The following is a 24,895-nucleotide window of genomic DNA, read 5'->3' as shown; positions in this document are numbered from 1 at the left end:
CCATGAAAATGCTAGTTTGCGTTGGAAATTGGGGTCCAGGTTTATTAGAATCCATCCTGTTGAGTCTGAGAACAAGTTCCCAAGTGAGTTAGAGAGAGAGGCTAAAGGATCCAGATATTAAGGAGTGGAATTTCTAATACTCACACTTTGTCAAACTGAATCCCTGGAAGCCTTTACTGCCCTCACACTCCTGCAGTGTTATCACCCAGGCCTTCTATTGTTGAAGCATTTTGGGGGTAAAAACTCACACAGGCTACTTATTCTTCATGGGGTCACATTAAACAAAGACACATACTCCCTGGGGTTTTCTGTGACTTCTAAAAGCATTGCATTGAGCTGCATTGGTGAGATGAGGTTGAATAGCATTTTCCAAAATGGAAAGTGTGTAATGAACACTGAACTGTGAAAACTGAAGCTCATACACTTAAATGATGCTGCCATTAAGCATGGTGTTTGACAACAAATATATAACAAGTATAATACTGGACATGAACGAGTCTTACAAGAATATTAAACCCAAAGAGGGATCACAGGTGTTGATAAAGCTCCAGTTATTGTATGCGCTACCAGAGAATTGTACCAATACAATACAATCACAGCATGAGATATACACTCTGCTGTGCTGACTATCTTGGTGTCGAGTAGCAAATTACATAAACCACCCACAAGAAATCTGTGAAGATGTATTTGTGATGATACAGCCACAATGGCCAGATCAGAGCACACTTTTTCAAGTTTAATATTTCATTCCAGCCTATATTCTTCTTCTTCTTTAATGTTGAGGACAATTCTGCATCAGACAAATGTACAATAGGCAAAAAAAAAAAGGTCCAGTTTCTTCCAGCAGCTGCCTGGAAGCTGCACGTGTCTGTCGTTGAAGCTGCGAGCTATCCATTTACTTTTGTTGAGAGATTTAAGTAAAACAGAGAACAATAAGTAGCATGCACTCTACACACCGTTCCAATTTCAGCTCTCGGAGTAATCTCTCATTCTTCTCTTCAAAATGGTGAGATCCATTCAGCCATTTTTTGACTACCTAATGGCATTTATTTGCAGAAGCCCTGTGCAAATGTTATGCATATATGTTGTATGCATAACATTTGCATAGTAATAGTAATTCATGTGCATGTTTTTTATTTGTTAATAATTTCCTTTAATCTTTTAGTTGTTGTGAGAAAGACCATTATCGGCATTATCAGCCAGAAGTCCAACATTCTATATTTGCAATAAAAAGAATGAGTCACTCGTGTATCAGACTTGATATATTTTCATCCTTTAGTGGAACTCAGAAAGAAAAAAAAAGTCACAATGTGTGTTAAAGCAGAATTATTCAGGTGGTATATAATGCAAAACAGTGGTTCTTAAATTTCAGCTACCAGGCATTTATCTTTAGTGCTGTTTAATATGTCGCTTTATTTATTTATTAGCCAGAAACTTGGCATTTCTCATCATGGTGTACTGCGTGTCCTTAAAAATGTGAGGAAACTGGACAAGTGGAGGAGAAAAGAGTAAGTAGCTGCTTTTAAATAAGCTATCAACAGCAGCAAATTACAAATAAACTGGACTGAAAATATGTGGCACGAGGTCTGACAGAGTGATGTATCCAGATTTTTGGTTCAAATCGTCATCAATATGTACAGAGAAGGTCAGGAGAGTAGTCCAACAGTGAGTGCTTACACCCATCTGTAAAGCACAATAGCGACATGGTTTGAGACTGCATTTCAGCCAATGGTACTGAGGTTTGAAAAGGTTTTTGTTACATTCATTCATTCATTCATTCATTTATTTATTCATTTTCAGGCAGAACAAATACCTATATTGAACATAAAATACACAAAACAAAAAACAAAACTTGCCTGAAAAAGGAGTGGGACATTGTTAATAAGTACAGATTGATTCTGAGAAATTTCATTTCTATCCGTCCATTCAAAAATTGTTATAATTCTCAAAAGCATATAATTGGTACAAAAGGAATAGTAGCTCACAAAAGAGATAAACAAGGTTATAGTAGAGGAAACAACAGCAACAAACAATAAAGGTTCTGCATTATAAAATATAATATTTGTCTTTGTGGGGCGATCGTGGCTCAAGAGTTAGGAGTTCGCCTTGTAATCGGAAGGTTGCCGGTTCGAGCCCCGGCTTGGACAGTCTTGGTCGTTGTGTCCTTGGGCAAGACACTTCACCCGTTGCCTACTGGTGGTGGTCAGAGGGCCCGGTGGCGCCAGTGTCCAGCAGCCTCGCCTCTGTCAGTGCGCCCCAGGGTGGCTGTGGCTACAATGTAGCTGCCATCACCAGTGTGTGAATGTGTGTGTGAATGGGTGGATGACTGGATATGTAAAGCGCCTTGGGGTCCTTAGGGACTAGTAAAGCGCTATATAAATACAGGCCATTTACCATTTTATCCTTGAAAGATTTTATTCCCCATTAAGCAGCTCCAGTGTTTTGTTATGAAAGAAATAAGAGTGCATTCCATGCAGTGTCCATTCATTTAGAGTGATTTTCATTTTACCGCCGAGGAGGCCTTGAAATATATGTTATGTTAATTTCTAGACCTTCCAAAATTAAACTTCTTTGACCAAAGTTATTCAACTTGGGGCACTGATGTATTTTGATAATGGCCAATTTTAAGAGCTTTATTTAATCCCCAAAGATGCACGGGTCTAGTACACAACATGTGCATATACAACATGTTTATCTCCTGGCTGATAAAAAGAAATCTCTCTAATGAGTAAATCACAATTAAAAACTCACAGTGTCAAAGACAGAAATGAACGAACAGCTCCGCTTCGAAAAAGCGGAGTTGTTCGTTCTTGCCTTGTGCTCAAGAAATAACTGTCAGCTAAATGGTCAAGAAATTCCCACTGGGCTGGTTTTCAGAAAATAATTCTTTCCTTGTACCGACACAAAAGAAAAGGCAGAAGGACAAACACAGAGAAATGACACTGAATGAATGTTCAAGATCTTTTCAGCTCTCTTTCTCATCACCTGACACTTTAGTTTGCATTTTGTAACCAACCCAAAGGTGTCAGAAGAGCTCCAACTCAAAGTGTTGGGTATACTGCAAAACCTAATGTGCGTTCTCATAGTCATTCCCCTTTAGCTTGGTGACTGATAAAGAATACAGAGTTTTTCAGGCATGCCCGACGCAAAGATTTATGTGCACACAATGGATGCACTGTTTCCCCCAGTGATAAAACCATGCATTGTTTGTCTAATATGCTGTGTTGCGCATTTGCTCAGGGAAAAAAAAGTATAAAATCAATATGCCATCAGCTATTTAGTAAATTATCAATAAAACAATTCGAACAGCATTGCAATATGAGTCACAACAAGATAAAAAGAAAGTGCTGAAAACACTCATTTTATATTTTGTGTAGTTTGTTGTCAAAAGATCACAAGAAACACAAACACAGCACGTAAAATAACAAAGACCTTTTCACTCCTGCAGAGGTTTTTGAAGATATTGCATATATTTGAAAACTAATCTCTTGTCTGCAAGCAAGCAGACAAGAGAATAGTTTTAACCAGGGGAGCTGACATTTGAAGTGACATGCTCCTTTGGTTTTAGCTTTTCACAGCACATTTTGGTCTCACGCTGGACTGCAATCCATCTTTCTGAATTACAGCACCGGAACAATTGATCCAGTCTTTTTAGTTCCCAGTATATTCCTGTAAAAAGCATCATTCCACAGAGACAGAAAACAGATTGAGATGGACTAAAGAAATGGATTCTCAGTTCTTCTTTTAAAATGCGTACGGTGTTTATACCGCTTATGAGCCAATATTCAAAAAACCTGACATTTTCTGTCACTCCAAGAGGACAGAGAGGTCAGAGAATGTACCTGTGCCAGGGTAAAATAAATCATTGCCAAGCAGAGAGTTTAGGTCAAACAATCACCCCTCTGATAATGCATGTCCATGGAGAGGCTGGCGAGATTCATTGCTGTGCTCCCTCTGACAATAATAGAGGCTTTCAAAGGCCACAGTCTTTAATTTCTAGTCCCTGCTATCAGGGATTTTACCCTCTAGAGAGGGGGAGGTCAACTGCCCCAGTTCCACAGCCCTAGAGCCGACATCCTGGGCATTAAGGGCTGAGAGAGGTGACTAAGGTCAGGCTGTGATTGCTGCTGGAGATGGCATGCTGTCGGGTCCAGGGGCTCATTGGACCCTTTTTTTTGGGACAAAGAAGCTTTATAGAGCAGCTCCTTGGTCAGTCTTATCAGGCCATCACTAATGGTTATGATATGATCTGTCTAGCATCACTTCCAATTAAAGCTTGCTGGGGGAATGTGGCAGACACTGCTTCCCATGTCAGTGAGGGCTCAGTAGCGCTCTCTGACTGTAGACTATTGTTTGAGCCGCTCATTTCAGTGGTGATCAGAGTTTTGTTGTGACTACCACAAAAGGAAATGGCCACTGGCCAACCCTGTTAGATGTGGTTGTGGTGGGGAGATGGAGAGGGTAATCAGTCTTCTTATTGATACCATGACCAGCCGGCTTCTCATTACGACAAAGGCTAACCTCACCTATACAATATGAAGCTATAGCAAGAGGTTGTTCTTTTTGTGCAGATAGCAGTACCTTCTGACTAGAAAAATACGTCTCTGAGACTACTTATAATTTCTAAAAACTTTCTGGCCTCACACTATAGCCTCTGAGCTGATATCCCATTCTTGGAGCTTGCCACTTTCAAATGACTGTGACTGCAGCAATCCTTAACGGTGGCAAAGGCTGAACTTTAGATCCACAGTGCAGTGCAAGCCAGAATCCATCAAGGACCTCTTATCTACATCCAGGCCTAGGTTGGAAGTTGTGCAGACTTGGTGTGATGACACATATGAGGCTAGATGAACTCGGCTCTGTGCTGATATGAATTTGCTCAGGTGTGGACCTGGGAAACAAACCATCATCTGTTTGGCAAATGGCCTAGAGAGGATATAAAAATACCCAATTGAGAAAATGCCTAAATACTAATAAAAAAAAGTAGCACTTTCCTTATTATCCATTAATAGTTTTACATAAATTAAGGTGAAAAAGCTTTTTTTCTATCTTGTGACTAAAAAGTCTTAACCAGCTCACCTGCTTTTCAGTGGTAGAAACATTAGAGAAAAGATGTTAACCTTGTGATGTGAATTTTAGTTACATGCCTGATTTAGAAATCTCTTGGCACACTGCAGTGGACAAAAATGAGTGGATTTTCTAATATGCAGACACAATATTTGTGGATGAAGTTACTGAACTAACAAACAAATGGCACCAGTGTTTACATTTTAAGGCATTAAACATCACATTTGATTAATGTTTTCTTTCTATATATATATATTTTTTTCATCAATTTTCTGGTGTTTAAAGATTGCAACAGGTTTCAATATGAGATTTAGCACGTTACCTCAAACATGTTGTCGGCTGTCACCTACTTCAATGGTGAACCTCCACCAGAGGTTAGTGAATGGAATAGATGGTCGTAATGAGGCAAGAGCAGCTGCGAGCCCTTTTGATAGAATGAGGTCACTAGAGCGTGAGCTATCAGTGAGCCTGAATGGGGGTTGGTCAGGGGTGTGTCTCACTCAAAAGAACCGGCGACAAACTATTTTGTATTGAAGGAATGTGAGGCTGCAGGCACTCCTTCTGCTCTTTTTCAACGGATGCCTGTGTTCAAAATAAATCATTTTAATTGATCTCAGATTCCCCCTCTCACCATTTTGCTAAATGATAATTGAAACATTAATAGGATGTTAATAGGATGTGTGTCCTAGTAACCTTTTATATAAATCTTACCCTAATGGAGAATATTCTCCATGACCACCATGAATCAAGAGTAATTAAATATGCATGGAAAAACACTAGTTTGGGAATTTCCTGCATTGCAAATAAGGTTTGACTGAGTGGGATAATGGATTGATGCAGGAGACAAACGTGCTACATGTATTTGTTAGAAAATAAAAAAGGATTACTGCAGTATTGTGGCACCGAGTCTGTTTTTCAGGTTAATGCTAATGAGACTGCATGGGTTCTCTAATATGGATTTTAAAATGCATACTTTGCCCTTCAGTTGGAGGCAGGACTGTACCTTTGGTTCAGGCAAGTTTGTTATGGGGACCCAAGGGTCTAAACACTGCTGAAAGGGCATGAGTAATTCATATGAGTGAGGCAGGGCTAGAATAGTGGTTTTGCCCATGAGGAGAGACTTTAGCTGGAAGAAACAAGATCCTCCTTATAGACTAATGGATGTGTTAGCAAGTGTGCTTTCAGACCAGCTTTCATGTTGGCTCCACCAGGGGGTATAGAGGGAATGGCAAATTAATTATAGAAATGAAGCCAACCTCTTTTCTTATCATAGAGGGCAGCTGTGTGGCATGTGTGTTTCCTCTTGCTTGTTTGCTTCGTTCAGTCGCTACAGTGGCAAAAAGTGTCCTGCTATGTATCTAATCTCTGCTTCCCTTTATCAATCCATACCGCCTTACTCGTGAGAAAGACCTGCTGTCTGCGAGGGAGGTGAAGAGTGGAGCCTTTATTGAGTGAAAATTTCATATAAAGTGTTTCAGACTTGCTGAGAAAGAATCCAGCTTTGTCTTGCTTTTCAACTTATTTCATAGCTTTTACAACCTTCCACTCAAAGTCGACTAATAAATCAATGTTTCAAGTGGGATCTAGTGTTTCAGTGACATCATACTGTTGGCTGTGAAAGCACATTACCCACCAGTGGAATGTGAGTCTCGATGACAGCCTTCGTGCTCCTGATCAGTGTCTACGTTGTAGTTTTTTTGAGAGACATTTACAGTGTTAAATCTCCTAAAAGTGGCATGTTTGACCCACTGTTGCAGATGAAGGCGCTCTGTCTGAAAGAGACACTAGCACACACACACACACACACACACACACACTAGCCTCACTTTCTGAAAGATTCCCAAAGGTCTGCTTTGGAAATAATGGGAAAGAACAACAGTGAATGCATGGAATATTAATGAAGGCTTTAAGCCAGCCTCAGCAAAAACTCTTAATATCAAACAGATATCACATATCAAGCAGAAAGGACATGTGCTGATGTGTTATCGTGCTGTTTTCAAGAACAGCGTGCTGAAATTCACTTTGTAATACAAAATGTTAATGTATTGTGGAAAGACTGAATTGTCTCATAATAAAGAGCCTGTTGCATTCTCCACTCACCTCCTACACCGGCTTACTTATTACTGATATATTGCTGCATGTTGAACATCAGCGTCAAGGATGAACTGAAATTACAACAATTCCTGGCTGAGAAATATCTTCACATGTCTCCGTTTTTTGTTTCAGTCTGAATGTGAGAAAAGTGTTGCGCCACCACTCATTTGTTTGTATTTTGATTCCAAGGACACAGACTTCCTTTGAAATCATCTTGGGCAATAGTTTTCCAGGCTTTCCAAAAGAATTTTGTTTTTCTGTGGACACTGACCAGTTTGACATATGAATCATTCAAGCATAAAAAAGAAACCTAAATAGAAAAGACGACCAGTGGTATGTCCACACATTTCAGACTAACTAGCAAAGAACCTATTTTAAATAGATTCTTTAGGTCATTTGTTTCTATCAAAAACTACTGCAAAAACAGAATTTCTTCTCATTTCTTCAGCTGAATCTATGAAAAATGCCAAAAATATCACAGTTTTACAAAAAGCTATTAGCTGAAAACTTGGCACATGTTGGCATGTCCAGTGTGTCCTTAAACCAACTGGGGAAACAGGGCAAGTGGATGACAAAAGAAGAAGTAGCAGGGCTAAAAAGTATCTACAGCAGTATCTGAGAGAGTGACACAGGCCCTGAGAAATGCATCTGGCTCTTCAGTCGAGAAGGGCCAGATGGTCTCGGAAATGGTCTCAGTGGAAGCGCGGCTGTCAAGAAGCCGTTCTTAAGAAAGGGAAACAGGAGAACAGGGCGCGGTACACGTACAGTGGAAGCTCTGTCATGGTATTGGGGATCTTGTCAAAATTGATGGAATTCTGAACATAAAGAAGTACTGTCAAATTTGGATCCACCATGCAATACCACCTGGAAAGTTTCTGATTGACAGTGGCTTCATTTTTCAGCATGACAATGATACTGAACACACTGCTGCCAGTGCAGTGAATGTATACCTGGATAGAAAAACACACAATGGAACACTATCAGTCACGGCCTGGCCTCAGAGCCTAGACCTCAACATTATTGAAGCGGTATGGTGTAATCTTGACACAGAAGGAAACAAAAGAAAAAACTATTTCCAAAGACGACCTAAAGAAGTAATGAGAAAGCTCAGCAAAATAAAAAAGGGGAAGTGGCTCAATCCTTTTGCACAGTACTATACTTATAGCACTGTGATGGATAAAGTTCAGCTGAGAACTTCTTTCAGTACACAAAGACACAATGGTTGTTAAGAAGCAGTGGATTCAAATTTCAGTTCAACCCGAAATTTCACCGGTGTCGAGTAAAAACAAGAAAACAAAGCAGAGAACATTTAATAGTTTAATTATAAGCTGCTGTATACATTCAGTGATTATTCCGATTTTCATGTTGCCAGAAGCCATGGGTGAGACCAGCAAAACATTCAGCTACAGAGATCTAGTTTGTTGTATGCAATTTGTCCATTTTCATTCATATTTTTCCACATTGTACATAGTTTACTGCAAAGCAACATAAAACCACATTGCTGATGTGCAACACGGTTCTTCCAAGACCTTAGTTCCCTCTCGCATGATTCCACCCAGTCTGTTGTGTGGTGCTCATAGTAAGGGAGAGCCCTGCTTATGCCACTGTGGTCTCAACCTTAGCTTTGAGATCAGGAGAACACAGATGGTACAGGGTGACAGCAGTGCTGAGTAAAGCTAATCTGCACATCACAATGCCCTCATCTGAAGTTGGAAAAGTCTTTTTTTCCCCACGTGATTGGGCCATATAGGAAAGCCAACCTATTACACAGATAAAATAGGTGGAACCTCGTTGCAGCCTGGAGAACACTGGAAGCTGTTCTTCCTCCTTTGATACTGAGATGAAGCAACATCCTGCAATCATTAAGGTTGTGTTTGCATCTTTTTTGGTTTCTTTTGCTATCTCACTCTAAGCTCATTGAACTGACACACTAATGTTGGTGCTGAAATCGCTTTTTTTTTTTGTCGTTGTTGTTTTATGTAATTTTTTTTGTCTTTTTACATTTTCTGGTAGCCCACACAGAAACTGGATGGCACAAGAACTGACCAATAAGAAACTCTTTACAACAAGGTAGACTGCAAGTCAACAGTTGCCAGGGATCACACAGTAAACAAAAAAAAAAAATCCAAGTTTTGAACATAAACAACAAAAAAAAAACCCCAAAACAAATCCGGTTCAATATAAAAGCAAAAGACAAATGAACGAAAAGCAAGTTAATTTCAAGTATAACTTACTGATAAAATAACTACACAGCATTAAATATTCTCATTATACATTTTAAATTATTTATAAAATATATTTTGGCATATATGTTTTTTTTTATTTTTGTGTTTGTGTAACAAACGCTACTGTAGCTTCAGTTGAACACCAATGTTTATTCATTTTTTTTCTCTTGAAACAAAACATTAAAGGGATTGTCACATAACAACAGGTTATTAAAAATGATAATAGTAAACCCTATACAGAGTTTCACATAGCAAGACATGAGTGACGATCCCTTCTATCCTAGCCCCATAGTCAAAAGTCAAAAAAAGTACAAGACCAAAGCACAAAGTTCTAATTTGTGCTCCACTGGCTACAATCAAGGTTGGGCACAGGAGATTTCAAAAGCAGAAAGTCTTTTTTTTGTTTCATACAACGCAATTTGATCACAAGTATCTGTCTGTCCCCACCTCCTGCAGTCAGAGCGGCTTGGCAGACAACGAGAGTTCAATCAGCTCCATCCGTGATAAAATATAAATACTGTAAGGACCTCACAGTCTGATGACACGAGGATGTCCTCAGGGACATGCAGAGAAAGTTTCTCTTATTTGTCAGGGACAGGAAGACATGAGACCGGGAGGCCTCACCTTCCTTCTCCTGAATGCACTGCAAACTTCTGAAGGAGTAAATTGATGATATTTTTGGATGAATCCTGTGTGTATTTGTTTTTGTTTATTACAGTGACAGAACTCTATACAAAGGAACAAAGAGCGATTTTGGCAGCTAAAACAGACTGCAAAACCAAAGAAGGCAAATATCAGTTCGTGATACAAAAGTAGTTCAAAAGGCATAACTGTACGTATGAACTGGCACCTCAGGTGTCCAAACATGTAAAGTCCTGCTTTGGGTCGAGGGCTGGAGAGCTCCACTGGCCGTGTCCATGCAGTTGGCAGTAACCTGCCTGTCCACTCATCGCAGGCTGATAGAAAGAAATCTGAACAAAAAGCAAACAAGGAAAAAGTACTGCGACTACAACGAAGCCACATCCACTACCTGGGCCTGAGCACACAACTAGCTGCAGCATACGTCAGTTTATCTTCAGCCCAGGCTGGTTTTTCAATTTTGTATACTGCAAATGGGTGTGTCTCTCTACTGCCACAGCCAGATTTTCTTCTGTGTATACACAGCTATTGCGGGGTATATATATGTGAGTTTACACTGGATGTGTGTATACATGTTGGTGTGTGTCACAGAGAAGCTTGCTAAAGCACAATGTCCTTCAGGCGCTTGCTGCTGGGGGATTCCTTGTCTCGGCCGTCGTGGAGAAGCGTGTTGATCTCCCTTACAGCCGGCTCACTGTCCTTCCCCTCCGGCTGCCGCAGCAGGCTGTGGTTGGCGATTCGCTCTGCGTCACGGCATTTAAGCGTGTTGTAGGCAGATGACGGCTTGCACATTGGGCTCTTCAGGTGCACAGGGGAAGTGATGGGACTGGCCGCCTCCCGCCCATTGCCAGCTTCACGAACAGCCCCTCCATTGGCCTTGGGGCTACACACCTGAGACTCCTGAGTCCGCTTTCCCTTTATGTCTCCTCGTTCCACATCTTCAGACCCATCCTTGCCAAAGGTGGCAAAAGTCCTCTTTGTTGTGCCATCCTCATAGTGTGGCACGTCCACCGTGGTCGCCTCGATAGACAAAGCGATGACGTTGCGAGCGTGCTCGGGTGACTTGGCGCGTGCTGGGACTGTAACGCGAGGCATCCAGCAGCGGTCAGAGTGGCCTAGGATCCGACACTCATCCTGGCAGTGAAAGCCCTCGCTGGGATCTGTGGGGAAATAAAGAGACAACCTAATTGTTATATTTGTTCTTAAAGTTAATTGATTTTCGTCTTTATTCTGATAATCCCCTCACGATTTAAGTATGTCAGAATTGACTTGAAAAACACATGAAAACTCAGTTAAGCATTACTAAATGATTTTTTTGCAATCTACATGAGCGCAATATTGCACTCCCTTTAACACTACTCCATGATAACTAGGGCTGGATGTTAGGGGCACGTCTAATATGCCAATTAAATTATGAATTGTTAAATCAAAAGTCCATTTGCAGCTGTTGTATAATTGAGTTTTCTGTAGCAACATTAGATGAAAGGCAGGTTTAAACATTGCAATCAGATATCTCACAAAGACACCAGACGAGTTGCGGTGCCGCTGCACGGTTCATATCTCTCTCCCTCTTTGTTTCTGTCATCTGGCGCCGGGTTATAAATATGTAATGATGTTTAACGCTGAAGTGAAAAAAAGATTTGTCTGAGTCTGTATAACTGCGTCTTCTGCATTTTGTTGTGTTGAGGGAAAAACATTTAAGAACATTTCTGCATCATTATAACAACAAAAGGAGCCGAAGTCTCTCAAACGCAAATGCTTTAATTCTTGTTTGTTCTTTAACAGTCCAAAGAGCAGTACTCAGAAATCTCATGTACACATAATTTTGTTTGTCCTCTGTCAATTTCATTTAGAAAATGTTCACGGTGTCACATTTCTAGCTTTAGCAGCAGAACGTTGATATTTTTTGGAAAATTTCAAACAAAACTCATTTTTCCTAAACCTCGATATGAAACCGAACCCCCCACCTGCTTCTTAGGAAGAAACCTGCCACACACATGCACAGTGACATATTTCTTTTCTCCCCTACTGCTTGTTTTACTCTAAGCAAGAGCCATCCTACTTTTCAGAGGCCCAAGGTGACAAGAAGGGATCGTGAGAGGGATTGCGATCGACCCAAATGCATACACTTACATCTGGCAATCGCAGCTTGACAGATCACCTAATTAAAATCACTAATGATCTGTTTTTCTCTCTTCTTTTCTGTACTCATGAGAGGCACCTCTGCTAAGGCCCCGGGGATCGATATTTAAAGACTGGAGACAGGCTTTTCAGGAGCAGATATGCCAGAGTTGTCTCTCATAAAGTATAATCTGATGAGACTGACAGATATGACCGGTTACCATGTCATGGAATAACTGAATGAGTATGTTAGGGATATCACGAGCTGTCTTAAAATTGTGAAGGAATCATCGCCTATGGGCACCGAAATCGCAAGCCATGAGTTACCAATGTCCATATGACAGAAGAGGATTTCTCTCATCATGTCTGTCTAATTGTGCACAGGCTGACATGCACTGACATGACATTCTCTCTCAAATGAATGTGGATGAAGAAATCCCGTTGTCTTTGAAGCATCTGAACTATACTTCACAGTAACAATTTAAGTACACACAATTTAATAATATGTAAAATGCATTTTTGAATTATTATCACCCAATACTATCCAAATTATACGTAACAGGCATAACGAGGCTGCTTTATTTAATTACCATACATTTAAGCTCATTTGATGAGGCCAAGAAGCAATAATGTGTGAAAACTGAATATTTCCCACTAGTTATAGTCCTGCATCTATGGAAATGACAATGAATGCTGATTGGTCCACGAAACTGCAATGGCAGCAATCAGGGAGACAAAAGGCATTGAGTTGGGGGTTTTGTTTAAACATTTCCAATCAGGATGTAATAATGCAATCACAACAGAAAGTAATTTTTTCCAGGTACCAAGAACATAATAGAGGATGATGAATAGAAAAATAAATAAACATAAAAAAGCACAATTTCAAAGCCTTTTTAACCCCGCGTAACTGCTTTACCTGTAACGGCACTTTAAAACGCATTTTTTTAAATATATAAATATTTAAACTCGAAGAGGCAATGTAAAGATAATTGTTCACATGAGCATTTAGTGCTCTTATTGAAAACTTTTGTTTTACATTCATTCAAAAGTTGAGCTCTATATTTAGCAATCTGAAATCTCACCAAAATTCTTGTTTGGCATGTTTGACAAAGTAGATCTTTTGCTGCACTGATTAAAAATTTACAAGCATCTCGGTAATGAATTCAATTTCCTCTAAACACTTTGGCTTATTTCTATAGCCTAAAGCACTTTCTAAGGCGTGAAAAGCCTTGAGGCACAAAGAAACATACACAAGTTGTATGCTCTCTACTGCGCCGTGCGTGCAAATGCAGTGAATGCCATTTCTCTCCTTTCCTTTAGGGGTCTATGAGCGAGCAACTGGGTTGTAAATGACATTGTTATGAAAGCCAAGTGCTATTAACACTCACACATCCTGCCTTTCCTTGCAGCTTCATAAAACGCAGATGTTGCTCTAAAAGGCCCCAAAAACTGGAGGAGACAAAATTTAAATGAAAAAAGTGACAGGCCATCGACCTTTAACAAAACGTAATCTCCTCCCATTAAAAGATAAGAGAAAAACAAGCTTGTGTAAGGCAGGAGATGAATTAAAGGCTTTTACAGCACTGCTTAGATTTAGAAGTCAACAAGTACAGAATAGAAGACAGTAAAGGCCCTCCTGCTGTGCATGTGTATTCAAAGTTATCAGGAAAATAAGCTTGCCAATCAGCTCCAGGAACAGATTTAGAGTACGGAACAGAGAAGGATGTCATTGGGAGCATTTCCGATCCACAAAATTAATTACGAAGGGAGCTCCACCAGGAGGTACAGGCTGGGCTGCAGATTTTGTGTGTGTGTGTGTCTGATTTGTTCATTTAAAATATTGTGCAATATAATGGTAATAAAGTACAACTCTAATCATGTATCAAGATCACAACACTACTATTATATCAAACATGCTGCACTCTAATGTTGACTCCAAGGTAGTAGAAAGGACTTTATATATAGGATTGAAAATATGAAATTAAAAAAATAAAACATGTGCAAAAGCTAAAGTCTCCTGATAGGACTCCATGTTTTTTCTGTTTGTAGTTATAGCACCAATTTGCATCAACACAGGGTGAAAAACCCATGCTTCCTTCCATCTCATCTTGCATCTGTTACCTGCCGGCAGCCGATTCTGTCCTGTCTATTTGACTCAATCAGATGAAGGTGTCTGAACTTCAGCTTACAGCAGACAGATCTTCAGTTTCAGCGAGGGAATCCCACATCCTGACAAGCTCGTTGCTCAGTTTACCCTTGTGCACTGCGTATAATGATCCCTTCATGTTATGCAGCTGCAGGTGCTATTTGTTTGTTGCTAATGTAGCAAGAAAAGAAGAATCAGCAAAAAGACTAAAATCCACTGACACAAAAGGGAAGGGATGCGTTCACTGAGCGAGACGCCTCCCCGTATAATTCCCTGAGCTTTCGCCAGCTATTCTGCGTCCTGTTTGCCTGACTCGGAAAACGCAAACGCTTATCCCTCCAAAAGTAGCGCACACAGCCTGAAGGTAGAAAATGATGATGTAATCCTGTAAAATCAGCGTAAGCAGCGGCAAAACAGAGAATACCAGTTTGGAGGGGCAGAGACAGGGTTGAGTAGATATGAACCAGATTCAGGTGACAAAATCATAATTCTGTATGTCTTAGTTTGACTACCACAAGACAACTGGGAACTGCAGTATGACACGATGCAGTCAGTTTGGTTTTACAGGATGATAAACCCTAAAAAGAATTATGAACAGCAGTGCAGGAACAGCAGTACGGTATGATAAATCATCTTACTAAGAGTGCCACTTGTGGCTTAAACTACTTTTGTTTGTACTTCCTCTATATGTGACATTTTTGATGCAGAAGAAACAATGCATTTCAACTGATGGTCTTATGAAAACAGATGCTACTCAACAGACATCCAGACAGCATCACAGCTTCCTGTGATGGAACTGTTATGAAAGGAAATAATGTAGACTAATTTAAACCTCGCTATGCTTTACTTATGGCCTCCACAGACTTTACCAGTTCCCTTTGATTTCTTTTGCTTGTTTTTCTGTTGTTACCTTATTGTCTTTGATATTAATCCCCATTAAATATTCAGTAACAACGCTACCAAATAGTCTGAAAAGATCAAACAGCACACAACAACACTGCCATTATGCTACGTGCCCCTTTTCATTGGTTGGGAGTACAGGTGTAAAATCCAAAAATCGACTCATAAGTTATAAACACGATCGAAGGCCTAAGGAGTCAAAATTTCTTGTCGTGTGTGTGTGTGTGTTTTCATTTAAAGCTTTTCATTTGCAGCTAAAATGTCCACTTTTCTGGTCTCATCTTGGTATGCCACAGTATCTTTAACAATGAGAGGGCTGTTTTCTAATTGCTACTCCATATTAATTTTCCATCCTGGCAGTCACATGGCAAAGCATGATTAAATCTAAATTGTTACTACAGAGTCTTGATGGAGCCTGTAATGCAAAAGCTGATGAAAGCGTCACAAGGGAGAGAAAAAATACTGCACGAACAGAAAAGACGGTGCCTGTCTGTGGTTGGTTAGAGTTCAAAATATGCTCAAGAACTAACAGGTTTGGTCCTCTCCGATCCTAACACAACAAATAGAGCTTAACATCTAGTCTGTCCTAACTACAGCAAAGGACAGTTCTACGGCCAGCTGAGGCTGAGGCTTGGCCAAGCAGCCTCCTACACTACTCACAAGGGAGAGTCCAAGCACTGCTGTCATCCCAGCCAGCCAATTCAGTCTGTGGGCCATAAATCAGCCTTGAGGCTTGGCTCCTGCGGGAGCAGCAAGATGGAGTGTGATGGTCTTGTTTTTACAAACAGTAGAGGGGCACCCTTACTGCGCCACGTAAGCCATCATTCTCTGCACAGCATCGAGTCCTCTCCTTCTCCCTACAGCATCTGGTTCAGTCACATCAAGCTATCCCCCCCACCCCCCGAAACGTCTAATTCATCCCTCACAGCTCCCTGCACAAGGCCATCCTTTATGCGTCCCCTCCTTTTGTCTTGCTCTTTCATCTAATCAGTTCTACTGTCTCATATACGTTGATGTAATTAAATGAATCCTTCACCCAAAAACCTTCTCTAATTTCTGCCTATCTGTTCAGAATTCCTTCAGTTCTGCCGGTCAAATATTAATTGTCAAGAAAATTAGACACACTGTGTGGCCTTGTTAGTACTGTCTTATGACTGTTAAAGCCGGGGGTTCATAGGGCCGTCGTTCTATTTCTGAGCATTAGTAGCAGTCAATTTATCAAGAACACATTCACTGCCTAATACACCCCGCGCTGCACTGAGTGTCTGACAGCTTGTCACTACTACCAGGCCTACTTATGTCTTTCCGAAAACCTGATGTAAGATGGCAAGTTAACTTCATTTTGAGCCAGTCTTACGCTTTCTGTTCTTTGGAAATGCTTGTCAATAATTGTTCTAAATGCTAGCAACAGTACGTGCCAAATTCTGCAAATTTTTACTTCCACCGTATGCTCGCTTCCCTTGCTGCTGGCCCATCCAGCAACGCTAGAGCTTTCTATAATGGGTCTGGGTATAAAGAATGAATTTCCAAAGTGGTGTTGACAAACAATGCACTTGCCTCTAAATTGGTACAAACGGCATCTGTTTAACAGCTGTGTAACAGCAGCGGGATGAAAAAAGTGATCGCTATGCTGTTTTATAAATCACTATGTCATCGCAGAGCAGTGTTTTGTTCAAAAGCAGGACCACTAGCCAATGGACTGCTTGATGTAGTGGAAACGATGTGAACTGGTTGTCATTATGACATACGTGGGTGGGCTGGTTTCCATGCCCTGGCAACACATGCTGTCTTGCTGAGAGAATTGTCTCACCTTATTGTGGCCTACTCCTACCATAGCTGGCTCCTAGAGGTTGCAGTGTCTCAGGAACAGTTTTAAAGGCTCTAAAAGTATTACCCTCGGCTCGGGTCATGACATAAAGAACATTTGAAGGGGCATGATTTACAGTGTTCAGGTCTTGTTTGAACAGACATCAGAATTTATGCCCTGGTTTTCATATAGTACATCAGCCAGTGACCATTTAACTCTCTCCACAGGCACTCTGGACTAGATTTAACCCAGACAGAAGCGCATAAAGAGCTAAGCCCAGTTGTACACAGCTGTACTGTGTTAAAGAGGCAGTAAAAAGGTTCTTAACACAGGCTCCATCACCAGAACAATACACTTACATGTTCACAGAATTCCATAAAAATAAGGCCAGGATCGTGTCTGGCAGAAAAGTACCCCACGCTTCAGCCACAGTGCCAATTCATACAACATGTGATGACACTAAGTGGACACTAAAATTCATATCATTATGATATCCATATCCCACAATTATTCTGTTCAGGTTTTGCTGTTGTAATCAAACCACCATCCTTAGGGCTAATTGGCATTATTGTTAAAGAACTATATAAATAAATAAATAAATAAATAAATAAATACAGCACTTGGACTTTAAAATTCCAGTTGCATTTCAGATACTGAAAGGTTACTGAAAGCAGATTGGATTTTAATTATATATTTCCCTAATTCTGTACAGTGAATAGACGATAAAAAAATCTGTACTGTACACGTGGTTCTTCTTCTGCGAGATAATGATGCCAACCGCAACACTGTCATAGGAAAAAAGAAATCAGCTTAATAACTTTACTGAACTAAATTGGATAATTTTGTGGACATATAACTTTCCCGAGGAAAAAAAACAGAAAAACTAATCAGGGATATGATTTGGTGATGAATTTCATCAGATAAATTTCATCTCTGGATTGGAAGTGTTTTAAATGGATGATTATTTTAAAATATATAATATGCAATTAAAGTCGAAATTAATCTTAAACTTGGGCTCATCTCATTCACATAATTTGATGTATTTCCAATTGAAAAAGCATTTGGTGGCAGGGGGGAGCTCATGCATGAAGGAATCTTTCAAAGGTGCCAGCAACAAAACTGCAGTTTTCCTAATTGGAAAAGCACTGTAAAGCATTTAAAAAGCTTTGCTTTATTATTACCATATTTTTCTATTATCAAGACAAATTGTAAGAATTGTTAGTGTGTACTATTCTCAGTTCTCTTGGATCCCGACTTTCAAAAAGCAGGTAGCATGTTTCAGAATTACAATATTTGCGTTTGGTTTTTTTTAACCTACAAACAAGAAGCAACACAATCCCAATGAGTGATTTAAAGATCTCTTTGTAAAGCGACTGCATCGGCAAGTGTATGCATTTAAATAGAGTGTTTTACCATGACGTGATGCACTTTGCAAAAATCGCACGGTGAATTTTGGCCTTGTAAAGTCTGAGCAGCTAAATTGCCCTTCTAATGACGAGCTTCAAATTAACCTGTACTCAGGCGCTGAATGCCCCCAACAACAATATAATACGCCCCTCAAACTCAGCACAGCAGGCTGCCGGCGTCCCTGTTGCAAACTGCCCACTCCACAATGCCAGCCAGCCAGACCGCCTGCCTGCCTGCCTCTGTCTGCTTGGCTCGTTTCCCCTACAATGCATCTGCAGAGGACATCTTTAAATACACTGGAACAAATGCAGCATTTCTGTGTTTAAGCTTGACCGAGCTAGCGAGCTAATTTGCTCCTAAACCCTTGAGTCTGGGAGAAGCAAAGGGGCACACTCTTAAATTACATCAATGAATGGGGTTGGAGCATAGATGAAAGCTACTGTACGTGGTGAGTGGGGATGGAGAGAAAAAGAGCCGGAGAGTCGGCTTAAGGATAGAAGCACTATGGACTATTGTTATATTTTGTCCAATCTGTAAGGTAAAAACAGATATCACTGCGATCTATGGCTGACAATTAAATATTCTTCAAGGAAACCAAAATATAAGTCTAATAAAAAAGTAATGGTTCCACATAAGAGAAAAGATAAAGCGCTAATGTCAAGGTAATAGCACACTGCAACACAGAAAATATTGCTTTGTGTGCTATGGGGCTTTTAGTGAATAGGAAGTCCAATTCATTGCTTTATTCACAAATATCAAGGATTCTAACTCTATTTTTATTTATTTATTATTCTTATTCTTGGTGCAAACATTTCTCACAGTGAGAAAAGATTACTTTTTCACCTCTTAAGTGTTATTTCTTTTAGCCATCTGAAATGCCCACTTGTATCCAAACAACTGGGGATGGCACACCGGGCAGAAAACCAATATCTTGGATTTCCTCTCCCTCTGTGAGCTTCTGCTTTGCCTCAAAAGACTGGCCTTACATAATTAATATAAAGTGAACTTGACTGAATGTGAAGCCACATTATGCTAGCCAGGACTGTTTTATATTCCATTTTATCTTGTCATAGAAGTACCAGCATGACTCCTGCTCTCTCGTGTTCTTGTGTTTTCAAATTTTTCCTTCCTTTAAAAAAAAAAAGGAAGAAAGAAAAGAAACACATTTTGCAAAATAGGACAGTATGTGTTATGGGCAGGTTATTAACACAGTAAGAGGAGGTGGGTCACCACGGAGAAAAGCGGGTCACGGCTTGGGAAAAAAAACAAATGAAAAAAATAATTACACAGTTTTCTCCACCTGAATAGTCAACATCACTTAGCAGCAAATAAAAGAAATCAGACAAACACAGCAAGGTCTCCACTGTGTTGAGATGCATTAGATTTCCACCTACTGGGTAGAAGAAACGCACGAAGGAGGCCTTCCAACACTTTCTAATGCTCTTCCATTTCTCTGTCACAAAGGCCAATCTGTTTGGCATCTGGGAGGCATTCTGATCCTCTCCCAGGTTCTCCATTATCCACCGCAGTGAGCTTTGCACCATGATACCACTTAATATAAGACAGTCAGAACCAATGTCTGTAGCATTAGCCACCCACCCAGTGCTACACTGTATAGAGGAGTGACACTGGTGAGGCTACAGCTTGTATCTAAGACACAGATCGAAATGGAGGTGGAAGACTGGCCTGAAGAAAAGAGAAAGAGCTAATAAGCACATCTTTTCTGATTTAAGGAACATGACTATAGCATACATAAGGATGATAGCAGGGGCCTGACACAGTGCTAGTAATTGGATTTCTCAGCCCCTGTGCCCACTCGTGATAACATGCTGAGCTGTGACATGAAAAGTCCTTATGTGTGGCAAGAGAGCAAGGTGCAGCAGAGTGGAAGTGACAGGTGTCAAAGATCCAATTCCCCTGCTCCTCTCCATCTTTGAGTTCCTTTTCTCTAGAGACAGCTGAGGAACAACTTGCCCTGTGGTAAAGCCAAACACAAGCTTGACATTCAGTTGCAAATCCAAGGTAGTTAAACCTATGTAAAGTGGAACAGAGGGGGAGGAGGGGGAGGAAGGGTGGTATTAGTGGGGGGTCTCTAAGCACTGTGGGTATAAGAGGTCATGGCCTGATTGCTTGCTTTATTTATTTTCTGATGCTGATGTGAGCTGAATACAGACGAGCACTGGATTTCTAAGATGAGCTGGAGAACACACAAAGGAGCCTGAGACCCCCCGCTGCATCTCGGGGGGTCGTGCAGGATACGGCCGCGGTCCCCTCGCTGTCCTCTCCGTGCATTTGGAACTCATCCTTAACGAGGACTGCACGAGAAGAGGCACATCATTAAAAAAAGCCATTCTGGGACATTCCTGTCCGCCATTAAACGTAACAACCGACCTCTCTCATTATCTTTTATCCTCCCCTTTAAAGAGGTGGGGTACAGAGTGGTATAAAAACTCAAATTTGGCTGCCAAGATGCAGCGAATTCTCTCTCTCGTTCAATTATACATAAAAGGAACAACATAAAAAAACCTCCTGGAATTTATCACAAGCATTTTTCTTTATATTATAAACCCTATGTCTGAAACTAAGCAGATTAATGTTAACAGTTACTCCAGTATTTACATGTTTCGCGCTAACCTGATTTTACATAATATACTAATGTGAAATGATAATTAGGTTAATGCCCAGAAAGATATGTGGTAGCCTTAAGCAAATATCTTATTAGCGGCATAATACAAAAATAGAGGGCCTTTGTGAATATTCTTTTTTTAATGCTGATAAATTTACTTAATTTGATTATCCACCACCGCCAGATACACCACAACGGAGAAACACCGCTCTGAGTCAGTTCAGTTCTTGACCTTTCTCACCAGTGAACTAAGTCCAAGCAGAGTGAATCCAGGGTGTGCATGCCAGAGTAGCTCAGATTAAATTCAATGTGATGTTCAGGTTATGTGCTCTAAAATCTGATCCTCACTCAGCGCAGAAGACCCCTTTAAGATAAGCAGTAATATATGCTTTTTTAATCTGAACGACTAAAATTACTAAGGTGCGCATTAATTCACTAAGTCAGAAATAAACAGAGCACAGAGGATTATGAAGACGTGTCGAAAGACAAAATGCCTGCAAGGCATTGTGGAACCTGGTGGCCAAGAACGGGCTGGGGGATGCTATCTGCATCCACACATATCTCAGCAGCTTCCCCCTCTCCATTACTCTGATCTCCCTCTTTCATCAATAGTTTATATTCTGGGCTACTAGCAGCCGCACAGTACCTACCACTGTTGAGGCTGACTCAAAATGTTCAATTACAACACACTGAGCTCATCTCTGCAAGGTCATCTCGGGGACAGAGAGGGGAACACTGACACTAATTGGTAAATGAAAGATAGTAATGATAGTGCTGGTTTTCTATGACTTCCCTTTAACCTCTGCTTAACTACTTTTAGAGTACAAATCCAGTGCGCACAAGCTTCCGTGTCGTTTTACAGTATATGCAAAGTCTCGAGAAGAGAAATCCTGCATTTCTAAAAGTAAAATGTTACAGAATAAATCATTCTCGCTGAATATACATGAGGAGAGCAAACTATGGAAATATTATGGCACTCTGCCTGAGGTAGTAACCTTTTTGTTGCCACGACGGAGAAGGACGACATAACTTTACATATTACCGCTACATATTCCATCTGAGCTATAATGTTGTCAGGAGAAAGAAGGTGATGAGAACTAAGATAAAAATCAGGATGGAGAAGACAAAGGCATCGGGGGTAGACAGTGAAATGAAAGGAAAAATAAAACAGATGAAATCTCAAATGGATTAAGGAGGATGGGAGTGCTGTGTTTTTTTCCCACAGAAAGGAAGTAATAGGGGTTAAAAAAAGAAATGCACATCGCTGCAGCACAGGAGACCCCCCCCTCTCTCTCTTCCTCCCTTACCCCAGCTGCAGTGATAAATGTCTCTTTGTATTCTGGACAGAAAACTGCAGGCTACAATGTACTTGTCAAAAGACAGCTGATTTTCCCCTTAAACAGAGCAGAATATATTCTTAATCTTTCCTTTCACACGGGGAGAAGATAAAAGAAAGGCCTCGTGCCAAGACACTTAAAGCCCAGGAAATCTCCCTCCATTCACTACACGTTTGTGTGGCGCGCAGTTATGAATGTGTTCCTGTGTGTACAATATACGTGTTTGCAGCAGCAGGTGTAGATATAGCATGTGCAACTGCATGCTGTTTGTACTTTTCCTAAATTTCTCAGCATCCTTAATCCCCGCAGTGAAGCCATAGTTCCACTATGAGGGCTCCTAAATGGAAGTCAGTGCTACAGGTAATGGAGCTGATTATAGCTATCTGGGCTGTGGGCCAGCTGCCAGACTCTGCCCTGCCTGGAGGGAGCACAGGCCGCCTGGTGTCTGATATCCTGGGATCCCTGTAATACAAGCCTTGCTTTGGCAGTCACTCTGTGACTATCCTGCCCACTTCCAGCCACACATCAAGGCTCCTTTGAGTTTGTCTATGTGTATAGTATGTCCTCATCAGGCTGTTTACTCAACAAAGTATCAGACTGGAGTCGTACAATTTCAGCAGCAAAGCTGTGGTAAGTCATGCTTTCAAAGGACTTTTGTGGGCTCATGATAGGACCTCATGTTGTCAACAGAGGATCAGGCTCTGCTGCAGAATTATAGTATCAGCTGTTTTCTAAACAAAGTGTAGAATGCTTCTGGTGGCGAACTTACTCAAACAAACTGCATTCCCGACACAACACACAACAATGGCTAATCAGCTGGGAATGCATCCCCCCCCAACATAAACCTTTCAGCTGACCAGCAGCCAGTAGGGTTAACACAGTAATCCCCCGCCCTTATTTCCACTAAATTTCACAATAAGGATATTTACCGCAGTGCTGGGCATCAAGTGTTAAAACATGGTATGCTAGTCCCATTAATTTATCGTTGCAGGTGGGACAGCACGGTGCAACAGGTCCTTACATTTAAGTAAATGAAAAAAACATCAGTGATCACAACAAAAGACTATAAATGCTTAAAGTCCCTTAAGTATAAAACATACTCTGTAATACTATGAGTGGTATAAACGGAGGTCCACTTCTATTTTATGACATGACAGCGCCATGATTAAGACTTGGTTAATCAAAAATGTGACTTGTGACAAATGCCTTGGTATTTCTTTGTGATGCTCTTTGTGATCTTTGTCTTGAAAGGTGCTGTAGAAATAAACTTTTACTTTACTTTACTAGGGGAAGTTTAGTCATGAAATCCCTGGGGGGCACTTTGTCGTAATGTCTTTATGTGTACCACAACAATCTTTTGGAATTTTTTAAAAAAAAGGCCTCTTTGTTAAATATTGATATTAACAGCTCTACTCTCTACAGATTTTGCTGCTCTAAATAAAATCGCTTATTTTCCTGACAAATTTCCATAACATCTCGAGAGCTTTGTCCGCGGTCAGTTGTTGAAATGTCACCGTCGCCCTTGTGAAGAAGTGACAATAACTTTTACTTTGCAGGTAACAAAAACACGCAGCAACCATGGAAATTGGAAACTGAGTACATTTAAAGGAGATGTAAATGAGTGCATTTCAAGGAGAAATTACATTTTGCATTTGCTGCATTATACTGTGGCGGGGGTTGTGGGTGAAACGTGCAAATAGGGCTCTTTGTTTTGCTGAGTCGACTTTACGTGAAAATAAGGTGAGATAGTGATCTCGTAACCCCTCGGGAGAAAATCACAAAAACGTGTCAAAATAAAGATACAACAATAAGCTAAAACATCAAAAAAGCTCCAAAGCCCTCTGTTTTTATGTAAAAATTAAATGCCTTTATTCTCAAGGCCTTAGAGGGTTTTTTTATTTTAGCTCATGTGCCCCTTACAAAGAGCACCACAAATGGATGTTTTTTAAATCCAGGAAGGATTCAATTCAATTCTGAAGATACTGAAAAAGATAAATGAAAAAAAGGGTGTTATCTTAATTTTTAATATCATTATTACATCGTAGAAACAACAAAAAGTGAAGTAATGAGCGGCGTGCTGATGTCACCCTCCAGAAAGATCGAAGGTGTAAAATGTTTTAATTCTAGTTATATAATTACAAAATGATTCATCGTACTTAATAACATCAAATCGATCAATTGGCAATTGATTTTTTACAATTTCATTTTAGCACAAATGAGGCTGCAGTTGTTTAGTCATACAGCCCCTGTTTTAACACCGTGTTTAAAATGGCTTGCGGTGCAGGAGAGGTTATGGCATGTGGTGATCTCAGAGAATTATAAGGACAATATCGCGGCTGTAAAAATGGCTGCTGCCTCGGTTCCTCAAACGAGGACCAGAATCAGTCAGAGCCACAAAAAAGCAGGTAGACTGGAGACACGCACACCACAGCTCGGCATCTTGCAATTCACTCTATTTCCCCCAAACTTCTAGTATTTCACTCTTGTGCCATCTCTTTATCTTTCTCCCTCCTCTCCCTCTCTCTC

The 24,895-nt window shown here is 40.5% G+C and overlaps 1 protein-coding gene across 8 annotated transcripts in view; it reads right to left on the bottom strand.

The window, feature by feature from the left end:
* Positions 1–8,465: 8,465 nt before the first annotated feature.
* Positions 8,466–24,895, bottom strand: part of pcdh19 (protocadherin 19) — a 51,960-nt gene continuing 35,530 nt past the window's right edge. For all 8 annotated transcript variants that reach the window (XM_085244679.1, XM_085244672.1, XM_085244712.1 and 5 more), the window contains exon 5: positions 8,466–11,185. In XM_085244679.1, the coding sequence (XP_085100805.1) occupies positions 10,626–11,185 (560 nt within the window). In that variant the 3' untranslated portion in view covers positions 8,466–10,625. The remainder of the gene's footprint in view (positions 11,186–24,895) is intronic.

This window comes from Mchenga conophoros, linkage group LG2 (genome assembly GCF_057382185.1).
Source record: "Mchenga conophoros isolate Kocher_MC1m ecotype Shallow Benthic linkage group LG2, M_conophoros_male_GT1.1, whole genome shotgun sequence".
Classification (NCBI taxonomy): domain Eukaryota; kingdom Metazoa; phylum Chordata; class Actinopteri; order Cichliformes; family Cichlidae; genus Mchenga; species Mchenga conophoros.
Note: the sequence above shows the minus strand (reverse complement) of the source record. Positions and strands in the feature narration are given on the sequence as shown.